The 22,828-nt window shown below is 31.9% G+C and overlaps 1 protein-coding gene across 6 annotated transcripts in view; it reads left to right on the top strand.

Annotated features, from left to right (window-relative positions):
- Positions 1 to 22,828, top strand: part of CNKSR2 (connector enhancer of kinase suppressor of Ras 2) — a 250,800-nt gene that overhangs the window by 126,691 nt on the left and 101,281 nt on the right. For 4 of the 6 annotated variants that reach the window (XM_058658814.1, XM_058658813.1, XM_058658817.1 and 1 more), the window contains exons 9-11: positions 8,403 to 8,549; positions 18,510 to 18,643; positions 22,569 to 22,780. In XM_058658814.1, coding sequence (XP_058514797.1) covers positions 8,403 to 8,549; positions 18,510 to 18,643; positions 22,569 to 22,780 — 493 coding nt within the window. The remainder of the gene's footprint in view (positions 1 to 8,402; positions 8,550 to 18,509; positions 18,644 to 22,568; positions 22,781 to 22,828) is intronic. The other 2 variants (XM_058658816.1, XM_058658815.1) reach the window with 1 other exon arrangement.

Genomic DNA, 22,828 nt, shown 5'->3' with positions numbered 1-22,828 from the left:
TTTAAAATACTTGTACTGTCAATGTCTTTGTAAGAACAGAAACAAAATACAAGAAGGAATATTTGAAATTTAATGATTTCCAAATATCTGCAGTTATAAATTTCTCTTGAAATTTAACCTGTACAAACATCTTTATTATAAGTTAGTTAAAATCTGTTATTGTTTCTTTAAAATATGTTTCTGTTCTTCTATGATATAATTAGAGGTTCACTTCACAGTTTTGCTTTTTATTGTCATATGATTGTCTTTTTCCTCCCTCCCCTCCTGCATCTGAATCTCTCTTCTCCGCAATTCTTGTCCATTTCCCTCTCCCCCTTTCTCTCTGTCCCTCTCTCTCTCCCAACACTGCCTGTACTAGAGATTTTCAGACCTAGTCAATTTTATATTTTGAAGAAGTCGAAGGACATCATGATTGATGTTAAAATAAAAGGAAAACCGACTTTTAGGTTTTTTTTTTTATACAATGAATGAATGAAAACCATGAAGCTTCCAGTATAAACCTTTGGGCTTCAGACACTGCACCGTTACTAAATACCATGTTGAAATGAGAGGATGGAGAGAGCTGTATATTTAAGATGCTGGCTAATACCTAAAACTGTGCAATCATCATAGAAGCAGAGACAGCAGTGATACAAAGCATACCATTAATAAGAGTAGTTAGGTTACAGCAGACATTGCAAGTGGTAGGGTATGGAAAGTCATCGAATTTGGTGAAAGCTTTGAATGCTTCATAAACCTTAAAGGAAAAAAATATTCTTACTATTTCCTTCCTCCCCGTCCTTCTTCAGGAGTCACTGAAGCAATTGTGATTTAGCCCTGAGAATATCTGGATTGTGGGGAGAGAGATTCCAAGGAGAAAAATGTGTGTGGGTGTGTGGATGTGTGTATACATACACAACTATGTGAAATTCACATGAAAATGTTAAGTATGAAAAATAAATTGTGTAAATTCGCATTGAGAACAGCTCACCAAAGTCAGATTTTCCAGTTAAATTCTTGGAAACATGCATTTAAAATAACACCGATTGCCTTGCTGTACCCCAGTTTCACTAAATAATTGCCTTATAAAGTTGGAAAGGTAGCCTTTTATAAAGACCTCAAATTTTGAGATTGTGAGGCGAATGGGTAACTTAATTAAAAAAAAAAAAAGCATTGTGGAGATGTTTTCACTAATGCAAAACATATAATTCTCATATTCCTTTTCAAATGTTACTTTATTATTTTTTTGAAGACTACCTTTCCTAATCTGGTTTGAAGAATATCAATACTAAGATTTAATTAAAAACTGATAAATTTTGAGAAGGACATTTCTGAATTACTTGTTTATACTAAACTGCAGTATTACATAAAATCACTTACTTGAGTAGAATCCCTTAACTGGGTACATTCCCTTGAGCTTTTCTGAGCAGAAATAATTGGTCATTTTTATTCGGTGAAGGAATATATATTAATCTTTAATATAATGGCATTTTGTTAATAGTTTATATAGAAAACGTAATTGAAGGTGAATCTTGAAGATTGAAACTCAGAATTTTGTAATTCAGGGATGTTTGAAAGACATTGACAAAATCCCTTTCTTCTAAAGTGCCTAATATTTTTTGCCACGTACCTTGTTTTGCTGAAGACAAAAAGTAGTAATTGGCATAAAATGTTTGTTAGATATTTTGATAACTTCTTTGTAATAAAAACAGATTATATTAAGCATCTCAGCCCAAAAAAAATGTTGCAGAAACTATCATTAGTCATATTAGATATATATTAGTTGGGTTTTGAATCATGTCTCTTTCATGTTTTTAAAAACAGCATGAGGACACATGATATGGCATGATTCATGTTATTAGATATTCACATAAGCACACTTGAGTTTCTGAAATTTTATTAATGTCAAGATATTGTTTATACATTACAACCTATTAATAAGACTATGATATACACAGGAATAAGTGAAAATGGTGGTAAGGAGTCTGTTGTCTTGTGAAGGGTAAGAACTTTGAATGTATTTTATGAAGTATCCTGTTTTCCTGATTGTGGATATAAAAATGCTCTCTTGTAACTGCAAACACAACATGGAGAAGGTAAATAAAGTCTGGGTTGACAGGCTTAAATTCATAAGAATATTTAAGCATATTTGTGTCTTTAGCTACTTGGAACCATAAAGTAGAAATTATCTTTTCACTGTTGGCCAAGTAATTCATCAGCTGTTGATTGGAAAACAAATAGGCTGGGAAAAGTTTTTTGTTTTTGTTTTTTTTTTTTTTTTGAGGAGAGGGGACAAATTCTAAGGGGCTTAGAGACAATTCTTTATGTACCCAAAGAAAAGGAAGCATCTCATCTCTTCAACACCAACCCCAAACCCTGTTGTGTACCTAATGCAGGCAACCAGTTATTCACAACTCACCCACTTATGTTGCCTTTGCCCTAGAAACACCACTGTCATTTTCAACCCCATCAACAACAGTTACAAAGCCCCATCTACAACAAAGCAAAATCTCTGGACTTTGACACTTGGTATATTTTAATGTCCTTACTGAGAAATTTTAATCCTGTCAATCTTAAGTACAAAATATATTCTAATGTACCTATCTGGAATTGTAAATAGATCAGTGATGTAATTGTCATTGTTTGAAGAAACTGATTTCTGCTACCTTGGACAATGAGCAAGAAACGTATATCCATAGCATATAAGACATTTTGTGTAAGATGCATATGTTGGTTTTTAAAGTGTTCAAGAACATAACATAAATGAAATAAACTATTGAGGAAGAGAAACTCAGATATTTACAACTACCATAAAATATCTTTCTGAAAAGAAACATTAACAGTCTGTATATAATGTGTATGATAAAGTAGGACAATACAAATTATATACACTTTCTAGGACAATACAAATTATATACACTTGATATAATTATACCTCTGTGTCTTTCGGTCTGGTGTGTCTAAGACAAAAATGCTGGCTTTGGATATTAATACGAATGTAGTTTATTTGCTAATTGAGAGTAAAAAAGTTTACTATAGCCTTATTAGCATATATATGTGTATAGATATGTACATATATATTTGGTGGGAAGTCATTTAATGTATTTTACACTAATTTTAAACATTACGTTTAGAGAAAACTTTAGTACTACCTCTTGATTTTACATTCAAATCTACCTCTGGAGTTTCAAAACACTTCTAAATTATTTACATTATTATTTTACCATACCATCTCATTTGTGAAAATAAGTGTCTATCATTTGTAAAGCACTTTATTGATTCTTGAATATATCCAGACAAAAAGTGAGGAAAAATGTTTAACAGTGCACAAAATGTTCCTATGTTATTTTGTAAGGATCACATGAGAAAGATATTCTGCTCTGAGAGGAAGAATTGTGATAGATATTTCATGGAAGATGAGCTTTTGTAGATCTGTAAGATACTGGATGTGAGAGTAAAAAAATTACAAGGGGGAAGATTGCTTTTGCAAAGAAAAAAAAGGGTAACTGAAAAAATCAGTGAATGAAGGGAATATATGTTCACTATACAACTGTTGATAATCCACTCAAAATCCTAAAATGTTCCAGACTGTCTTCAAGGAGTTCATCAGGAATTACATTAGTTCTCAAAGTGTAGCATTGGGTAGCATTAACATCATGTGGAAACGTGTGTTGAAAAAATAATTCTCAAGCCTGTCCCAGACTTACTGGATCAAAAATGTAAAGAGTTAATACTAGCAATCCATTTTTAAACTAGCTTTCCAGGTGATTTTAACATATGGTAAAGTTTGAGGAACACATTAAAATGAGATACAAACCTGTGGTGGTATTGAGGGAATACCTATTTAAGGTTAAGTTATTTAGCTGGGCCTTTTGGTAAGCTATTCAAAAGTTTTAAAGAGAGAAATCTTTTGCAATGGAGCAATATTTTGGAGCTACAGAAGACTCCAAGTAGAAACATTAAGGCAGTAAAGTATAACAAGTAGGTACCCAAGCCGGATCAAAAGCATTATAAGGCATTAGTTGGTATGATTTGTTATGATCTATTCTTTTGGGCATATACTTGGATTAAAAATTGGGAAAGAATGTTGCTTGAATCCAACCTCTCCAGTTTGAGAGAATTATGGGAAACTTCCTTGGTGAATGAAACCAAAGAGATAATGAATTTGGCATTTAAATACTGCATTCATTTGAGCTATTAGTGGATAGTCAAGGAGAGATGCTATACTCTACAATTGAACAGACTTCAATGTACATTCTGGATTTGTCACTTACTGTATTTGTATCTTGGCCCAGAAGACAGTCTTTTTCTTTGCATTTTCTCCACACATAAAATGAGTTAATAATTTATCTTACTGAAATTTTTAAAAGTAAAAATATAAATAACAGATTATCACCGAGATATGAAAAATATAGCCCAGTGAAGTGTTAGTACTTGATATTTATGTGGTTCTTTGCAAGGATGAACTAAATATTTAGAAATAAATGACTATAGCTCTTAATAAGAAACAATTATATTTAGAAATATTTGGGTATTATGTGCAGGTAGTTGATAGTGAAGGATTTTGAAGAAAACACAGCATGCAATATTAGAAAGATTTTTACAGTTAATCTACAGGATACACCTGCACTTACTGCAAGAGGAAAAAGAGAAGATGCAAGACAAGTAGGCAGTAGGTGTGCCACCTACATTGCTCAAGCTAATCTGTTGCCATCATCTGAATACTCCTATCCACCTGATATGTTATGGTTGGGATATATTGTGACGCTGGGAGTTATCCAACCATTTGATCTATACAAGAATATTATAATATCTTTTTTTATTACTATAATATCTCTTTTTTTTTTTTACTATAATATCTCTTGATGGTGAGGTCTTTCACTAGTCAGTTTGGATGTCTTCATTATTAGAATATTTCTTCATGTTTATTCATAACTGTCTCTTTAAATTTTGTATCTCAGTTAATTATTTCCCATAGTATCTGCTTGTACTCTTTTATTATTAACCGGTAGGACCCCTCTTCCTTCTTTTTACAATAAATATAATCAGTTTTCATAATATGCTTGCATCTTGGCATGGTTTCTGAATCAGTTCTATTACGTATAATATTTTAAAACTATAGCTAGAAACTTACAAAACAGAAAGCGTCTCTTGAAAAACACTTAAAACTAGTTTATCCATTGTATTTGTCTTATTTTGTCTACATTTAAGTACTAATGAGGGAGTTTAAAGTGTGTGTATTTGCTTCTTTTCATCATGCTATTTGTTATGTTCTTCTATAATCCCTCAATCATAAGTAGTATAGTGCAAATGAAGGAAATGAATTAATTTCAAGAATTCACCATATCATTATGTGCCTGAAACTATGTGCCGGGAACCAGAATCATCAATAACTTTCTGGAGCCCTAGGACCATATGACATTTTCTGTAGAATAGAATCTATATGACTCAGTAAATTGGAGTAATTGCTAAGAATTCCATGTAGTATAAAAATAGAAAGCAATTATGAAATTATCTTTTATGATAGTGAGGAAGGGCAAAGGACAAAAGCACTTCAAATAAGGATGGCATGTGAACTGGTAACTTTATGTGCATTAAAGTATTAGGATGCTAAAAATCTCCCTACATTATTTGAGAAAATTAGTCCACATAGGCTTTAAATTACTCAGCTGACTTTAGTCCAATTCAATCATCTTTGTGTGAAATTGACTTAATGCTTAAGTGATGTAGCTGCTGAAATCATTCGTAGTATTAAAAATCAGCAGATACTCTAAGCCTTGACTTACTCAGCACACCTGGGTAATAAATGTTAAATTTGTGCTGATCTAAAAATGTAATGCACAGGAGATTTTATTTTCTTATCACCACATTTTAATGTTTAGAATAGTGTTGCCTTTATGGTTCTGTACTTTTTGTGGAAATTTCCCATCCATAATAATGCTGATTAGGTAATTCATGATTTAGGTAATTAATATTTTCTAATTGGAATATTATTCATGGTAAATGCAGTTTTTTGTTTATAAAAGTAACCAATGTTTTTCACCAAAAGTTCAAGAAATACAAGTATGAAATAGGAAATATTTATTATAGTCCTTATTCTTTTTGCAATCATAATGAATAATGTTTACTATTTGCTGTTTTGGAACTTGCCTTTTCCCATAAAACAATTTTCATATGCCTTAATGTATATTTCTACATTATACAATTTTTTATTTTTTAAACAGTACTGTGACATACATATTGCAAAGTAATATTTTTGTTTCTGTCCATTTTGGTGGTAGTAGAAATAGAATTGAAAGCCAAAGCATATACTAGTATGGTTCTTGGGTTATTTTTCTTTAAAACATTCTTATGCTATGCAAATGATAGTGATAGTGAAAAGGCTGATTAAAAAGTAGTAACATTATATACCCCAGATTTTCTGTCATTAAATCACGTCTACCTCTAAATTTAATAACTACCTGAATTAACTTTATTATAAAATGTGTTCTAATTTCTCATGGGAAAAAAATCTAAGTTTTGGAATTGTTTACTGAAAAAGTATGAAGGAATAGGATGAATCAAATTGCACTTAACATTTCACAGGAGAACACCATCTAGCTTTAAAAATCATCAGCTAATCGCAGTGATCACATCATAGAATAACATGCAAAGAAATTAATGGTTGCAAATATGTGTGTAAATCGTTAATGAGAACCGACGAAAAGAAAATAGTGTCTATGTGGACTGCTTTAGTATAATTAACAGTTAATTAAATATTAAAATGGTTACTATCAACTTGCTTGCATATTCTTTAGATAAGCAGTATGTTTTTCCCCCTCCAAACATATAACTAAAAATCATCTTTCGTAGGTTTTTGGCAAGTAAAATGAAAACAGAAATTAGAATTCACTTTGCTGTAACTTTTGCTAATTAAAAAAAATGGGTATAGGGATATTACTTAGATATCGGGAATCGGAATCAGTGTAGCATACCTTTGGGTGCACAGAATTCTCCTTATACACATACTGTGAGGCATTAGACTAGTTCCATTTCTATGGGCCATGTGATATTTGAACTCTCAGTCTCTTATTCATGTTACCCATGTCTCATAATGAGCAGTTTGATTCATATCTGAGATCTCTGAAGTTTTGCGCTTTATAATGTCTTGTTCCTTGTTTGTCCTAACTTTTTATCTTTGCCATCACGTAATTCACCTATCTTGGGGGTTATAATTCAAATCAGTGTTAATTAAATACACCGGAGTCTTCATGGTGACTGGATTTCAGATGACCTCTCCTTCATAGTGTCTGGGAGCAGGTGCTTCTGTTAATGGAAGTGCTCATATGACAACTGTCAGGCAAAAGGCACACACTCTGCTTCACTTGAGTGCATAGGAAGAAGCTAAATCACTCAGGCTATTGGATAACTCCTCCTTACCATCCAGGATAAGTTTGGTCCAATATATTTATATGTCAAATCCTGGGAAAATTATAAATCACTGGAATTGGAATGACAGATTCATCTTGCTCTGAAATGTGAAATGTATTTTTTCAAAACTTGAAGCTATAGGTATTTTAATGTGTTTCTTCAAAGCATAGGTCTAGAATATCAATTACTTAAAATAGCATTACCACTTTGTTTTAAAAGCCAACTAAGAGAAATAGGTCACTGTTCAGAATTGTAAAAGAATGATAGGTGAAGTAATTTTATATGGCTAAGAGTTGGGGCAGGTTTAAAGACATTTATGAAGTACTTTTGTTTAGGTTACAGTTTGTTTTGAGATAATATGTAGAATGACTTCGTTAAATTTAGGATAGCATATTTGAAGTTATAGGATTATTAAAACACATCTCCAATAGCTGCTGCATTGGAGTAGCATTACCTTTTCATTTTTTTATTCTATGTTTATAGTAGGGTGAAAGATTTATATTGACGCTATTGTCCATTCATCAGAGTATTGCTTTGACGTGTCAGTACTCCTATCCGCAGTATAATAGCAATCCAATTGAGAGACATTTGTAACATGTATCTTTAAAAGGTGGTGAGGAGAAGGTGTGTGCTGTAGTTTGTAAACTCAAGACATTGCCAATTCCTTGTCTTCAGGCATGTGAATTTTTAAACTGCTTGTGAACAAGAGCTTAGGTGTGGACATAGCAGCTTAGCCACATTAACGGTGACATAATTTCCTTACATTATAAACTTTTCCATTAATAGGATGGTAAATGTCCAATATTTTGTCTCGTAGTGATGTGGACTCTAATGCAATAACATGATTAATTGATAAGTTAGAATTTCTTTCTTAAGTATATATGTCCTAAACATAGGTAGGATGGTACACCAAGTATGTAATTTAAAAAAAACTAATCTTTTTAAAGGGGGAAAACATTAAATCTTTGAATACTGTACCTCAATTTTATTGTAATGATTTTGCTGGTTACCAGGTGGGGTGGCAGTTGAAAAATTTGGTGAATGCACTACGAGAGGACCCGAGTGGTGTTATCTTAACTTTGAAAAAGCGACCTCAGAGCATGCTTACCTCAGCACCAGCTTTACTGAAAAATATGAGATGGAAGCCCCTTGCTCTGCAGGTAATGAAGCTTAATCATAAGTCATACACCATCATTTTAGCCATAGATTATCTCAATAATGCTTTATTGTGCCTCATCTCAGCAGCATATGGATTAATCTTGTATGCTTTTGAAAATTTGTTTGTAAAATGATCTCTTCACAGCTTATCCTAATAGGCTTAATTATGATGAAGTCTCAAAGAGCAACTAAAACCCAAATTATAAAGAACTTTGCCTTAATTTATAACAGTTTAATGCATAATCCAAAAATTCACAATTTAATTTATGGCAAAATGTGATTAGAATCGAAATTAGGAAGTTTCATTTTTGTATTGTACTCTATTTTTTAAGTTGTTTTCACACTCTGAAAGCTAGATAATTGATAAAATTCTTTTAAATCAGCTCATAAGATACTAATAATAACTCATAAACAGAAGAAAAATGAAATTTTGGATTAATTAAGATGTACTTGGTACAATCCTCCTGATTATTTTTCTCTTTTGCACCTTGTAGGGTGGCAAAATAGGGAAATTATCACATTAGAATTTTTGTAATTTTCTTCAGTGTGAAACATCACTCTAAAAGATAACTGTGATATTGATAAATTATGCTCATTTTGAATTATCAAAAAAGTTATGAAAATGCAATTTGGGTTCATGAAAGGCAATAAAGTAACACATTTCCTTCATTTCAGCCATATAATCTCTAATCAATGTAGAAATTTTTATTCTTAACAACTCTGCACTTCTGCGATAGGAGACTATTATTTTAGAAGTCTAATGTTTAAAAAAAGTTTCAGTACCCACTGAACTAGAATACTGCCCATTGTTCACATTAAAAAAAAGCACACTGTCGCCAATGATGTAAATTGTTATTTTGCTCTTTATTGATACTTTTCAACACTCATATTTTTTTCCTGATAAGTAAATTTTCTGTTACATATGAGTGGCCTTATAGGTTGTTATGATTTTTTATTTTTTAAAACTTCACTACTTATTGGCCTCAAAGTTGACATCATACTTGCCAAGTAAAAACATAAAATGTTCTGACATTAAGTTATTTAGAATTTTACTATGAATCTTTGTCAAAATGTATTAATATGTCCAAATGCTTTTGATTTGCAGTGTATGTTTATTATCAAGGGTATCTGATGCTAATTAAAGTTCACAACAGTGTTTACCTCATTAGCTAAGTCATAGATGAGCAGATCAAACGATCCCATCACATCATTTTTTTTTTTATCAGTGCAATGTAAGTTGTTTTGTTGTTCTCTTCTGGAGTTTCCTGTTCATGTGTCTTTCCCAAAGATTCTTCTTTAAAGTCTGAGGAAGTGGGAAGGAACCCTGAAGAAGAGGCTCACACTTTCAACTATTGTGTTTTCTTCTCAGTATATGCATACACAAGTTACCAGCTCTTCTCTGGTCCCTCATATTTCATTTTGAACGCCAAAAGACCCTAGTTCCTTGTGATTCATGCATTCTGTTAGAGGATTATCTGTAGTAAACAAATTGACAGTTTGTTCTCCTGTTAGATCCTTTTCCACAAGCATAAATGAAGTGAGAAATTAAAATAATGACAATATCAGGCAAGAATTTTTTATGTAAAATACCAAAATAATTGAAAGACTAACTTTTTTTGTTCCACATACATTTGGTATATATACTCAAAGCTATACAAATTAATTTTCAAATTATATAACATCATTTCTTACCCTGTTGTTATAATAGAATTTTCATGACACTGTTTGTTTCCAGATCAATTCCAAAATAGCAAGAAATGTGCCAAGTCATTTCTAATTATATTTGTTTCCCATTGTTATATAGCTGTACTGTATGTACTTAAAACTTTCCCTTTTGTTGGAGTTGGCACTATGGTATTGTAGGTTAAGCCTTCACCTTCAGTATGGGCATCCTATATGGGCAATGGTTCAAATCCTTGCTGCTCCTATCCAATCCGACTCCCTACTGGTGTTCCTGATAAGGCAGCAGAGGATGGTCCAAGTCTTTGGGCCCCTTTACCTATGGGGGAGACAGGAGGAAGCTCCAGGCTCCTGGCTTCAGACTGGCCCATTTCCTGCCATTGTGGACATTTAAGAAATTTAGGGAGTGATGTATAGGATAGAAGATCTCTCTATCTCCCATTCTTTCTCTGTGTAAACCGGCCTTTCAAGTAAAATAATTAATATTATTTAAAGTTCCTTTTTAAGAATACCTAAATGTGAAAAAAGCAGCATTTAGAGAAGTACATGTGTATATGTAAATAGAGAATGCATGTATGTACATGGGTACATATATTTGCTAAGATTTTCCAAATTTCTTATCTTAACTCTAATTTTTTTACCTGAAATGTTTTGGAAAAGGTCAGCCATTCATAGATAAACCATACTACTCAACAAGCAAAAACCTGCTTCTAACTTCAAAAAGTTACTTTGGTGGTTGGCTTTTTGACAGAGCAGGGAAGTATGCTAGTGTCAGTTATATACTTCCTTGTAGTGCTAAGCAAGGTCTTAGAAGTGACAGCAATGAGTGCTTTCTCTGACATATACCTCTACCACCACTGCCACCACTGTCACCACTACCAACAAACCTATTTTGAAGACATAAAATTGTGCTGTTATGAAGTTAATTCGTTTTGTAAAAATTTTTAATTAGCTAAGAGGCGAAAGAAAGTGGGATAGAACATGAGCACACTGGTTCACTCCCCAGTGCCTATAAAAGCAAGGCTGAACCAACCAAAGCCCGGAGCGAGGAACTTAGGAAGTTGGAATAGGAGCTAGCATCCATTTGATCCGAGTTACAGGTGCCTTAACCACTAACCCAAACACCCAGGAAAGAGTTCTTCCTTGATTTAAGGCTGTGGTAAAATACAAAGACATTGAGAAGCATAATGGAAAACATCTGAAATCTTGTGTAGTAAAGATGGACAAAGCCTGAAGGTACCAGAATCTGGAGACTGAAAGTAGGTTGCCTCCACAGAGGCAAGGTTAAAGAAATGGTAAAATGACAAGGCCTTGAAGGCATATGTGGATTCTTCTTGACTTCATATGAGGTCATATTCTTCCTTTGCGCCTTGGAAACAACATTAGAAGTGAAATACTTATGCTAATGTAGCAGAAATCCTCTGTCAAGACAGAAGTGCCATTAGTGTATTCTTGCTTCTGGTATGTTGCACAAATGCTTTAGAGCCAAAATGTCAAGTCACTCACCTAAAAATATTAAACTTCAACTTTCAAACTTGAATTATTGGACATTAGATTATTTCTTTTTCAGAGGATGTACCAGCAATCTACTAAATTACTTAAAACAGAGGAAATGAAAGGACTCTGGCATTTCCTTAACTCAGTGTGTCTAATTTGTCATTTTCTTATATACCTACTAGCATTTTCAGACAAAATGTATCAAACTTTTGTGTTATCCAAGTATATACTAATATATGATTCTTTTAGAAGAAAAACTTTGTTAAAAGATGAATATTAGTAATTTTTAAAGTAATAAGGGACTAATTTTATTTGTATAAACAAAATATAACCTCATCTACCCTAAAGTGGGAGATTGCTAAAGAATACCATATTTTAATTAAAGTGGAAGTTTTGCTATGAATTTTGATTTTCATTGCTATTTGAAATGCACTGATGAAATTCTAGTAAAATAAACAAAAGCATACAATTTAACTTCATGCTCAGAGAAATTCCATTAGTACATTTCATGAAATTTGGCACCTCTTTCGATAAATCCCTGATCTCAGACATTTTGTGACAGAATTGAGGAACTTAAGGATCTATAGCCAAATATGATAAGCAGGTGTCATTATATCTGGAAAATTAAAATCTGTTGTCATTTTTACCCGTGTGTAAATAGTAGAGAAGTCTTATCTGAGAAAGCATCTTATATTCTAAGAAAGCAAACCGGGGATTCCTCACTTTGTGAAAGCTGTTTTTCAAAACATGTCAGTAGTGCCCCCTGCTATTTTTCTGGAATGTGTTAAACATGGTGATTGCTTATGGTCAAGTTTCTAATTCAATGAGAAAATCTTAGAGAACTGTGACTAAACCTCGAGATATTTTTTAGGTATTTGGATTTTCAGGACACATAAGCTATGAGCATGCATGAGTATTGGCGTTTTCTTCTTAGGAGAGGTATATGAGACATTGCCACGAATGTTGGACATTGTCAGAGTGTTCTTTAAGATCATCACTAAGAATTAGTAACTTTAAAAACATCAAGATACCAGATTTGTGGGTTTTTTAGAATACATATAAGAAGCACTAAAATTAATACTTAAGTTCAACATACTGATTTAGATATATTGACATTTTCCATAGATTTCTTAATTACCTATGTGATTCTGTGATCTTGTACTTTTCCATTTAATTTTATAGTGCAGCATTGTTTTGATACCAGTTCTACAGGTCATGTGAATAACTGAGCAGAAAAAGAAATAGAGTCAAAGCACACAATTTTGTCTACCAATTTGTAGAACAACTTAACACTGATTGTGTTACATTTCAAGTATATACAGAATATGACTGGTTAAAGTCATTCTGGAAAAAATCAACATAGGAGTAACAATGCAATTTACTTTCATATTCAAGTTACAGACTGCCAAATTGAAAAAAAAATAGTGATGAAGTTTTTATGTTTCAGAGTTTTGATAAATCAAAACATTTTGAAAGAGACAAAAAAACAATACTAGGCAGGACAATGGGAAGGAAAATAAAGCTTTAACTGAAAGTGTAATTCTGACTTAAAAAGCAACTCTTACGTTTATATGCTCAAATTAGAAGATAGCTATAAGCAGTTGTCACATTGAATTTTCACTCAAATGTTTAAGCAAAACAATGAAAGGATCTCAGTAATGCTGATTTTTGAGCCCAACATTTTCAAAATGTTAACATTGACTACAAATAGTCACCCATAATGCAAACAGTATCCATTCTTTCTTAATGTCACTCAAATTATGTTTACTGTAGTTTGAAACAATGGAAGCCCAGTTTTAACGTTGTAGTTTACTTATGCCCATAGGATTTAAAATTAATGTTAGCCTCAGTAACGTGCGAAATTTAATGCTTTGTGGAAAACGCCATTTTGTAGTGTAATTGAGTCTATATTAGTTATATACTGTGTAACTGCACGTATACATCTACAATTTTTACCTGAGGGAGATGTGATTTCCTGGTCAAATTTATGGTCAGGAAAAGAATGTTTTCTGGTTGGTCTTACAAGAAAAGACAAATTATATACATATCAAACTTTTTGTACTTATAACTAGAGTCTTTTTTTTAAGCTATTAAACAACTGAGAGGGGAAGAATTGTGAATGCATATAATTTTCCCTTTCCTGTAACCTAATTTCAAAAAGCTTGCCTGGAGAAATTTATGCTAAGCAATCTTCAAATAGCGTGCTTTACATGATTAAGACACAGGAGTTTGTGTGAAATTACTTATATTCCAAAGTCTAGGATAAAATCTCTGGAAAACTTTTAAAAATGATTTAGAAGAGAGTTGTTAATGTAAATGAAAATTTCTGGTACTAGTGCTATGAATCATAAAAATATGTTTGAACCCAGGAAGGACTTGTGTGAATGTTTTGTGCTAGAATAATAGGGCATTGTGATCCATTTGAGGGTGTATTTATTTTCATGAATATATGTATAATAACGGACAGGTTTTATGTTTAATGTAATCATTTGTATTCAGTGAATATTTACCCCTTGGAAAGCAAAGCAAACTGTGTGATCTTAGTATAAGGGAATTTTAGAGCTGACCTATGTAACACATACTGCTCTGTTTTAATGTTTGGCTGTCTTATCATCACTGGTTTAATTCAGTTTTTTTATAGCGTAAAAATGGGATCATTCACTAGACAGAGACAACTAAATTAAGACAGTCTTGCTAAGAGATGTTAGGATGTATAGTTTTGTGTAAACACTCCATAAAGAATATGTTTCTAAACTATGCTCATAGACATTATTCTATGTTAGAATTTGGGGCACACAAAAGCATCGTTAATCATCTGAAAGTTTAAAGTGAGATTTCAGTGATTCCTTACAAAGCTAAAAATTTTATTTTACAATAGCTTTCTTAAAATGATCTTTAAGCTGAGTAGGATATTACTGCTAAAGCCATCATCTACTACTTAGAAGATTTGTGCACTTCGTATTTTAGCTTGTAGTTTTAAGTATTTAATTTATACTGACAAGAGCATGTAACTTTTATCTTGATTTCTGAGTGCTCTGGGGAGTAGTAACTTATCATTTATTGATATAAGGTTATGAGTGGAAATTTCAAGAGATGCCTATTTTATTTAGGATTTTGACATCTTCGGAGATTCATGCCAGTGTCCCCAAAAATCTTAGAGTTGTTCATTAAGGGTGACAACCTATAGACAAATGTGTCTTCCCTATTGTAGTCTCACTGAATATGTGAAAGGAGAAATTTATATCACAAGGACTATTTAAAAATATGTTATGACAAGGTCTTTCATGGATGGAACCCATTAGGTTCCTGAATTTATATCATGATGAATCAAGTTTCACTCTTTCATGCTTCCTTGATTGATAAAATACAGTCCTAAAGTAATACTCGTTTTTGATCTGCCTTATCCATAGGTGTTGAAAATGCCTAAGTGTCTGCCCTTACATCTTAATATAAGATCAAAATATAAAAAATAGTGAAAGAATGTTTTCTTTTATTACTACTCTATTCTTAAGTTGGTAATTCATTATAGTATAATGATAACTATGTTCATATACTGCTTTATGAGCAAATGATTAAACATAAATTCACCCACAGTTGAAGCAGCTATAACTGCATTATTATACTCTCAGATATTTCAAACTACAGAATATACCTGTTAAAAGTTAACTCAAATTCTGAGAAAACTACATTTTTAGCCAAAGGAAGCTTGTCATGTAAAAATTTGTTACTTTTGTATATCTTCACACATGTAAGTAGTTATTGGAGATAGGTGTATTCTTAGATAATTACCACTAGGAATTTCTCACTGATAATTTCATCATTTATTGTGTGATTGACTTAGTCCAGTTTTTACCTGTCTTTCTAATCTTCCTTAATTTTTGCCCTCTTTCAGTTGTTTAATTTTATATTTCAATTCTTGTCAGAAGCTAAAAACATTCCTTTTTAAGTGCTTATTTTCATGTTCTCATGAAGTTTCTATTTCATCATATTTTCCATTATTTAATTTCCAAGATTTTTAAATTTCGTTTTTCAGAAGAATATTTATTTTTTATCTTGCATTATTTTACAATATTACAGTTAGTAGACTGAAATATATTTATATTTTATGCACTGAATATGTTTAATATATACTATGAAATTTGCACAAGGCATACTGATAAACCAGTTACCCATGATAAACTGAAAATTTTCCATGATTTACCTATGAGAAAAATAACTAGCTATTTGGATTACACAACAGAATGGAGTAATTCCTTTTTCTTTAAAATGAAAAGCACCTTTTTTGGCCATTTCAGCAGATGGAACATGCTTGGCACAATCAAACCAATTTAAACTTATTTCCTCTAAGTGTGTTCTGATTCATCTAAGCATACTAACTGATTACATTAATTTCTTCTTGCTGGTGGTACAAACCTAGGGAAATGTCAATATGAAGAAAGAGGACGTGCATAATAAATTTTTTCAATGGAAAAGGGTACAACATATACACCGAGGAATGCAATCTTGGTGATAGAAGCAGAAAAAAGAAATATTGTCTTGGTCCTTACCTCATACTTCAAACATATTTAAAATACACTTACAACCCCTAACCACCACTTTTTTGCTTCTTCCTTTTTTATGAATGGCTGGTGGTCAAGTTGGGGTGGGTACTAAACAAGAAAAAAATATCTTTAGTTGTGTAGGTACTAAAAGTGTGAGAGAGAAGTCCATAAAGAGAAAGCATCACCTTAAAAGAGGAAAGATAAGAAAGTTAAGATTGTTTTGGAAAAGTTTGCTTTTTTAGAACTTGACTTTAAATTTGCTTGTAATATTAGGTAATTTTAAAGTGAAAGAGCCTTAAGGCATTAAAAAGAATGCAAATATTAGTGTTTCTTTTCATACTGCATCTATTATAAAAGATTACAAAATACTATGCTGTGTTGTAAACCTCGTATTTTTCATTTCTAGTGTGATGAAATTTAACTCAGGCTTACTATCAACTGTATTTAAAGCCAAGATGTCCTGACAGGAAATCTGTTATAAGCAGTCACATCAGAGTATATACAAGTATATGCATATATATGTCTATATGAACATATTTGAGTCTGTCTTTCAAAGATCTGTGGTAGAGGCACAAAACATCATAGGAAAGAATGTAATTGTTTCTTTCCTTGGACTTAATGGCATTCATTAGTGCAGGTTGACCCCTGATTACTTGCATGATCTCTGATTTTGATTTTCCCATTGCTAAGAGTTTTTCTTCCAAAAGACAGAAATAATTTTACTGGACAGTAGTCTAAAATTAGCATAAGCAGAAAAGCTTTTACTCAACATCTTCAAATATTATGTTAAACTTCTGGCTTTTTTATATCGTGTGAGGTGGATATTGTAAGATCCCAAAATACATTATCATTCCGTTTTCCCTTCTCTCTCTCTTTCTTTAATTTCTATTTCACATAGATTAAAACTTAACCGTCATTTTGGCAGGATGTGTGATTTCAAGCTATTAAGGTGAGCTGTGTTTAACAAGGAAGGTCAAAATCATGAAATAAGTCGTAAACTGTATAGGCTACCACAGTGACCTACAATGTACTTTCCATTGTACCTATGTGTGGATTTTTGAAAAAAACAATGTTTATCTGTACAAAAGTATTGTTCCAGTATAAAATAGTTATAATATACTATTTGTGTCTCTGGCATTGCATGTTAAAATAATAAAACTAAGCATCTATATAGGTATGCTCAAAGTATTTTCCTACTGGTTAAAATGACAGCATCTTGTCATGTAAGGCTACAGTTGATTTTATGGTCACTATTTTTGTGTTGGGATTGCATTGAATTTCTTTTATATATTCATTGTATTTATAGCTAATTAGTAAGTTCTGTAAGATGAGCATAAACATTTTGTAAACTTCAGTTTCATTTTAGGATATTTTCTTAAGCCATGAGATTACTCCCAAATATTGTGAAGCTTAGAATTGGGTATGCTCTTATGTTAATACGTCCTGATGTACTGCTGAATTTAGTGTGTGTGTATATACATATATACATGCATATATTTGTGTATGTATATATATATATATACACACACACTACCTTTGAAAAATACCCTCCTATTCAGTACTTAAATATATAGATAAGTGATTAAGATTATTTTAAATGACAAAGAAATATGTATGTGCCTATGCAAGGTAAAATGGTTGTTTCACATGAATCACCATACTGTAAAGCTATACCGTAAAATGACTTTGAGAAGAGAGTTAATTGTGTTTCTATTGCCAAGAAAAATACATTTTCCTAGAAAATGCTCTCTTGTACTAACCTTTCATAATCCATTTTTGTAACCTTTTCTGAGAATCTGCTACCCTAGGAGTATGGGTTGTCTTTTGGGGGGAGATCTGAAGTAGTCTGCTCAAACATTAGCTAATTCTTTCAGGGTTACTTTTTATTTTCTTCCTTTCAAAGATAGGATTCTAACAAAGTTAATTCAGTTTAAATAAATTTCTAACTGTAAGATGAATCTTCTCCTTGTGAAACATGCTGCAGTATTTTCTTACCTTAAAACAGCTCTTAGTTGCTTAGTCCATAGAAAAAGGTGAGTTGCAAACTAAATGCAAGCCTGTAATATTTAAGACATTCAAGCAATATTCATATGCAATAACATCACTTCCTGATTTCAGCCAAGTTCAAGATATTTCTGAAAAAAATTTCAGAAATAGACTATTTTAAAATGATAACTATATGTCATTGTTGTTGTTGTTTGTGTTGTTTGTGTGCGTATGTATTTTCTTTTTCATTTTAACCAGCCTCTTATACCTAGAAGTCCCACAAGCAGCGTTGCCACGCCTTCCAGCACCATAAGTACACCCACCAAAAGAGACAGTTCTGCCCTCCAAGATCTCTACATTCCCCCTCCTCCTGCAGAACCGTACATTCCCAGGTATAAAACTAACCGTCATGTTCTAGATGGCTTTTAGCTAAAAATTAACTGAGCAACTATGTATTGTGAAGTCTGTTCTCAGCATTCACGTTGAATATTTTCCCAGCTAAGAATTTGGTAATTCATTCCAATTATAGACATTGCATTTTAGTTAATAATAACAATTTTTAGTAAATACTATATATTATCTTTTTTCTAATATATACTAGAAACAAATATTAGATAGCAGTTGCAATCATTTGAGTAATTAAATACTAAGTGGGGCTGTTTAGCTTAGAAATTCCAAGAAATCTTGGTTATTTTGAAAAATGTCATTTTTTAAGAAAAGCAAAATTGATAGATGACTTGTGATTTCTTAAATGAAGATCATGGACAAGTTTTTTTGTAATGATAATGAAGACACTGATTTTTTTTTCTCAATATTTCTGTACCTAGAGTTTCTACTTTATTACTGCATTAATATTTCTTTTAGGAAATAAAGCTTACAAAACAAATGAATTATCTTAAAATCTGTTTTTTAGCTCTCTTGAGACTATACCTCCATTTCATTTGCAGAGTTTTATTTGGAAATCATTCTGTGTGTGGCAGGATACAGCTGTGCACTATGCTGCATTCTTTCCAAAAACAATTTATTGTTCAGCCCTCTGGAGTACTAACATTATAAAAAAGGACCTGCACCAAATGAAGATAATTAAAACTACTCACAAGAAATTTGATTTAGCTTTTAAATTGATTCTATAGTAACTAAAAATCAATAATTAAAGATATTTATAAATTAAAACACTTCTGAAAATACAATGTCATCAGGAAACAAAATAATAGTCAATTTCATGTATCAATGTTATTTTTAGCAACTAAATATAGCTATAACAAAATGGTTTACAGGACAGTGTAACTTGCTAACCTGGAATTTAATCAATCTAACATATGATTTACAGCCTTATATTCAGTTTGCAACCAGACATACAGATTCAGCCAATATCCTACTGAATGCAAATTGAATTTCAATACAGGTAGTCAATGTTAGAAACGCTGGATACTCTTGCATAAGTAGCATTGAAAGCATGTGTGTTCCAAATAGCAAACAACTGCTTTATATTTTGTTTTTATTTGAATTGGAACTACCTTTATTTCATTGTCAATGATTATTTGAGAACTACATCTGTGAGTAAGAAGACTACCTATACAAATAGACATCAAAAGATCATTTTTGTGAAATCTCCAATTTTTTTAACGTGCTTTCTTCTCTTGTATAGGGAGTTACTTTATAAAATAAGTGTCTGCTACACAAAGAGTATTTAAAATATGCTTACAAAGACAGAAGAATAGATTGAACCAGTTCTATGTGTCAGGTATAGTGAAAATTTTATTGAGGCAGCATATTGAAGTCAGTGAAAAGCTGGAACATGCTATTTAAAACTGTATCAGAATGCAAGAGCTTGAAATGTCAACAGTGCAGTACCTGTCAGTATTGCCTAACATTTCCATTAATTCACAGCCCACCTTTCTTTATCTGATTCTTAATTGGTTTTCTTAATGTCTAATTTAACACAATATTCTAAATGAATTTTGGGTCAAATTGGGGGTGAGACACACAGTTGTTCAAGATAAAAATCAGAACAGTTCTTGCGTTACAACCCCTTTCTACCATAGCTTGTGTTAATTATCTGGATTATCTCGTGTGACTTGAAGTTACAATGATAAAACTTGTTGCAGTTATCAGTCTGTTTAAGATACAAATTTACTACTCTTTTCAATTAAGCATCATGAAAATGAATGTGGTTAGCGTAATTGAACTCTTCTGCACATTTATTATTTTTCCCTGTCATTAAAAACAGAATGGATATCTTGGTCTGTGAACATATATGATTTATGTGTTTAATTTACACTACTGGAAAAGATTTCGCATATTAGAAAATGGGGTCTTCAAGTTAGTAGGACAAGTTTTCAAGCTAATTATAATGTTTTTTCAAGTGGCAGAATGCTCTGAAAATACTGCATTGTCAACAGGTAATAATATAGTCAACTTCATATATCACGTTATTTTAACAATTAACTATAGGTATAAGAAAAATGATTTACAGGAAAATGTTATTTACTAACCCTGGAGCACATGTGTTCCAGGAAAGAAAATAAGTTAAAGGATTGCAAGCATATCTTTTTCTCTGAAAGAGAAAACACTCATTGTGAAATGAGTGAAACTGTTGGTATTGTTTTATAACTCAATAGAGTTTCATTATTATAATATTTTTCTACCTAACCAAATTTCTGTTTCTATAATGAAAATTAAGAATTTGTAGCTCTTTGAAGAACTAAAATTTAGGCACTAATTTATCAACTCTAATGTGTACCAGTAAATATAAAGAAAATCCATCAAAGCAACACTATTTTAACCTGTTTCCTTACCTCTTCTAGACAGAGGAACAGAAATTATTATATAACTGTATAAAGTTGTAACATTAATAAAAGTTTAAAGATAAATCAACAGGATGAATCAATACGCTGAGTTCTTCAAGGGCTTGTGATGTGTACATAATGCACATACACACACTTACATACACAGTACGTTTATCAACTCATTCTACTTGAAAGCTAGTTTTTATTTTGTCCTTTTTGAATTCAGTGTCGTAAAATTCATTCTATGCAGACATGTGTAATCTACCTTCTTGATAGAAGGCTGCTGCTTCATATCATATAGAGGAAGAAATACCACCCCCTCCATTTTCCAACCACAAAGTGGGTCTCTGTAATTATAGACCAGTAAATTAATACAGCTAAAGTACTTCTGATGTTGCTTGAAGCAGACAATTTGTCGGGGAAAAGTTTTCAAGTGGCTTGCTGTATAGCTATGTTGTTGTATTTTGAGATAGATTTTTTTTTTTTAATCTTAGATAATGACAATGCGAATGGCAACATCAGTTTGTGGTAGGTTAAGTAGATAAGACAACTTGTTGATCCAGTGAGTTTTGGTAAGGGTATTTACTCTTTGGTACATATTTTAATGTATTTTTATATAAAATGAGTAGATTTTATGATACAGATTTAGGACTCTAGGGACTCTTCTTCATACCCCCTTCTTCCCTATCTCATCCCCATTTACTAAAATGGCATATTCCTTCCATTCACAGTTACAAGCTTAGCATTCCACTATAATCTTTTCAATAGATTTCAATTACTAGTAATACAGTTTTTCTAAATTTGAACAAACCTGATTTAAACATCTGCGCACAAATTGAAAAATACAGGGTTTTTTTTTTCTGGATAAGACTTACATAATAGAATTGATATTGCTTTTTTAAACTCATCAACATTTATAAGATGTCACCGGACTTGGTCTGTTGTCTTGTTATGATTCAGTTTGTTCTATAAACTTAACATTTCAGTTCTTAGCTCTTAGCATATTTTTTATGATTTTATAGCACAGATTCATAATGTTATTTAGGGGAATTGGAAAGAATTAAGAACTAGAAAGAAATATAATTAATAATGTACAAGGATACAACAATGTATTTATGTTTCTAGTGATATTCTAGAACAAAAGCATTTTTGTATAAAATTTCAGAACTAATCAGTAAAATGTTTCACAAAATGAGTTTCAATTTAGTGAGTTCTAAATGGAACATTGCTATCAAAATACCACTAATTTTGAGCCCAATGAACTATTACTGTATGTGAGAGTTTCCAGATGTTTTAATAACTATGTGATATTGAAGGAATTCATTTAACTTCTCTGAACCTCAATGGTTTTTCGTTTTATTTTTTTGTAAATTAGGAATAATTCAAAACTGTCCTGTAAACCTCAAGGAAAGTTTGAAAGCAACAGGAGATATAATGTATGAAAGGTATGTTAGTATTTTAGACCTTGTGTTCTTTCACCATGCTAACACTCTCCTACATCCTTCTCCTTACTCTAACCTCGCTTTAGGGATGAAAAAGGAAACCTTCCTTGTGAAGATCTCAGAGGACATATGGTGGGCAAGCCAGTGCATAAAGGATCTGAGTCACCAAATTCATTTCTGGATCAGGAATATCGAAAAAGATTTAACATTGTTGAAGAAGATGCTGTCTTGTACTGCTATGAATATGAAAAAGGGAGATCGAGCAGTCAAGGAAGACGAGAAAGCACTCCAACTTATGGTAAGAATTCTTTCCATGTTAACATAATATATATCTGGAATGAAAATG

This window comes from Ochotona princeps, chromosome X (genome assembly GCF_030435755.1).
Source record: "Ochotona princeps isolate mOchPri1 chromosome X, mOchPri1.hap1, whole genome shotgun sequence".
NCBI lineage: Eukaryota > Metazoa > Chordata > Mammalia > Lagomorpha > Ochotonidae > Ochotona > Ochotona princeps.
Note: the sequence above shows the minus strand (reverse complement) of the source record. Positions and strands in the feature narration are given on the sequence as shown.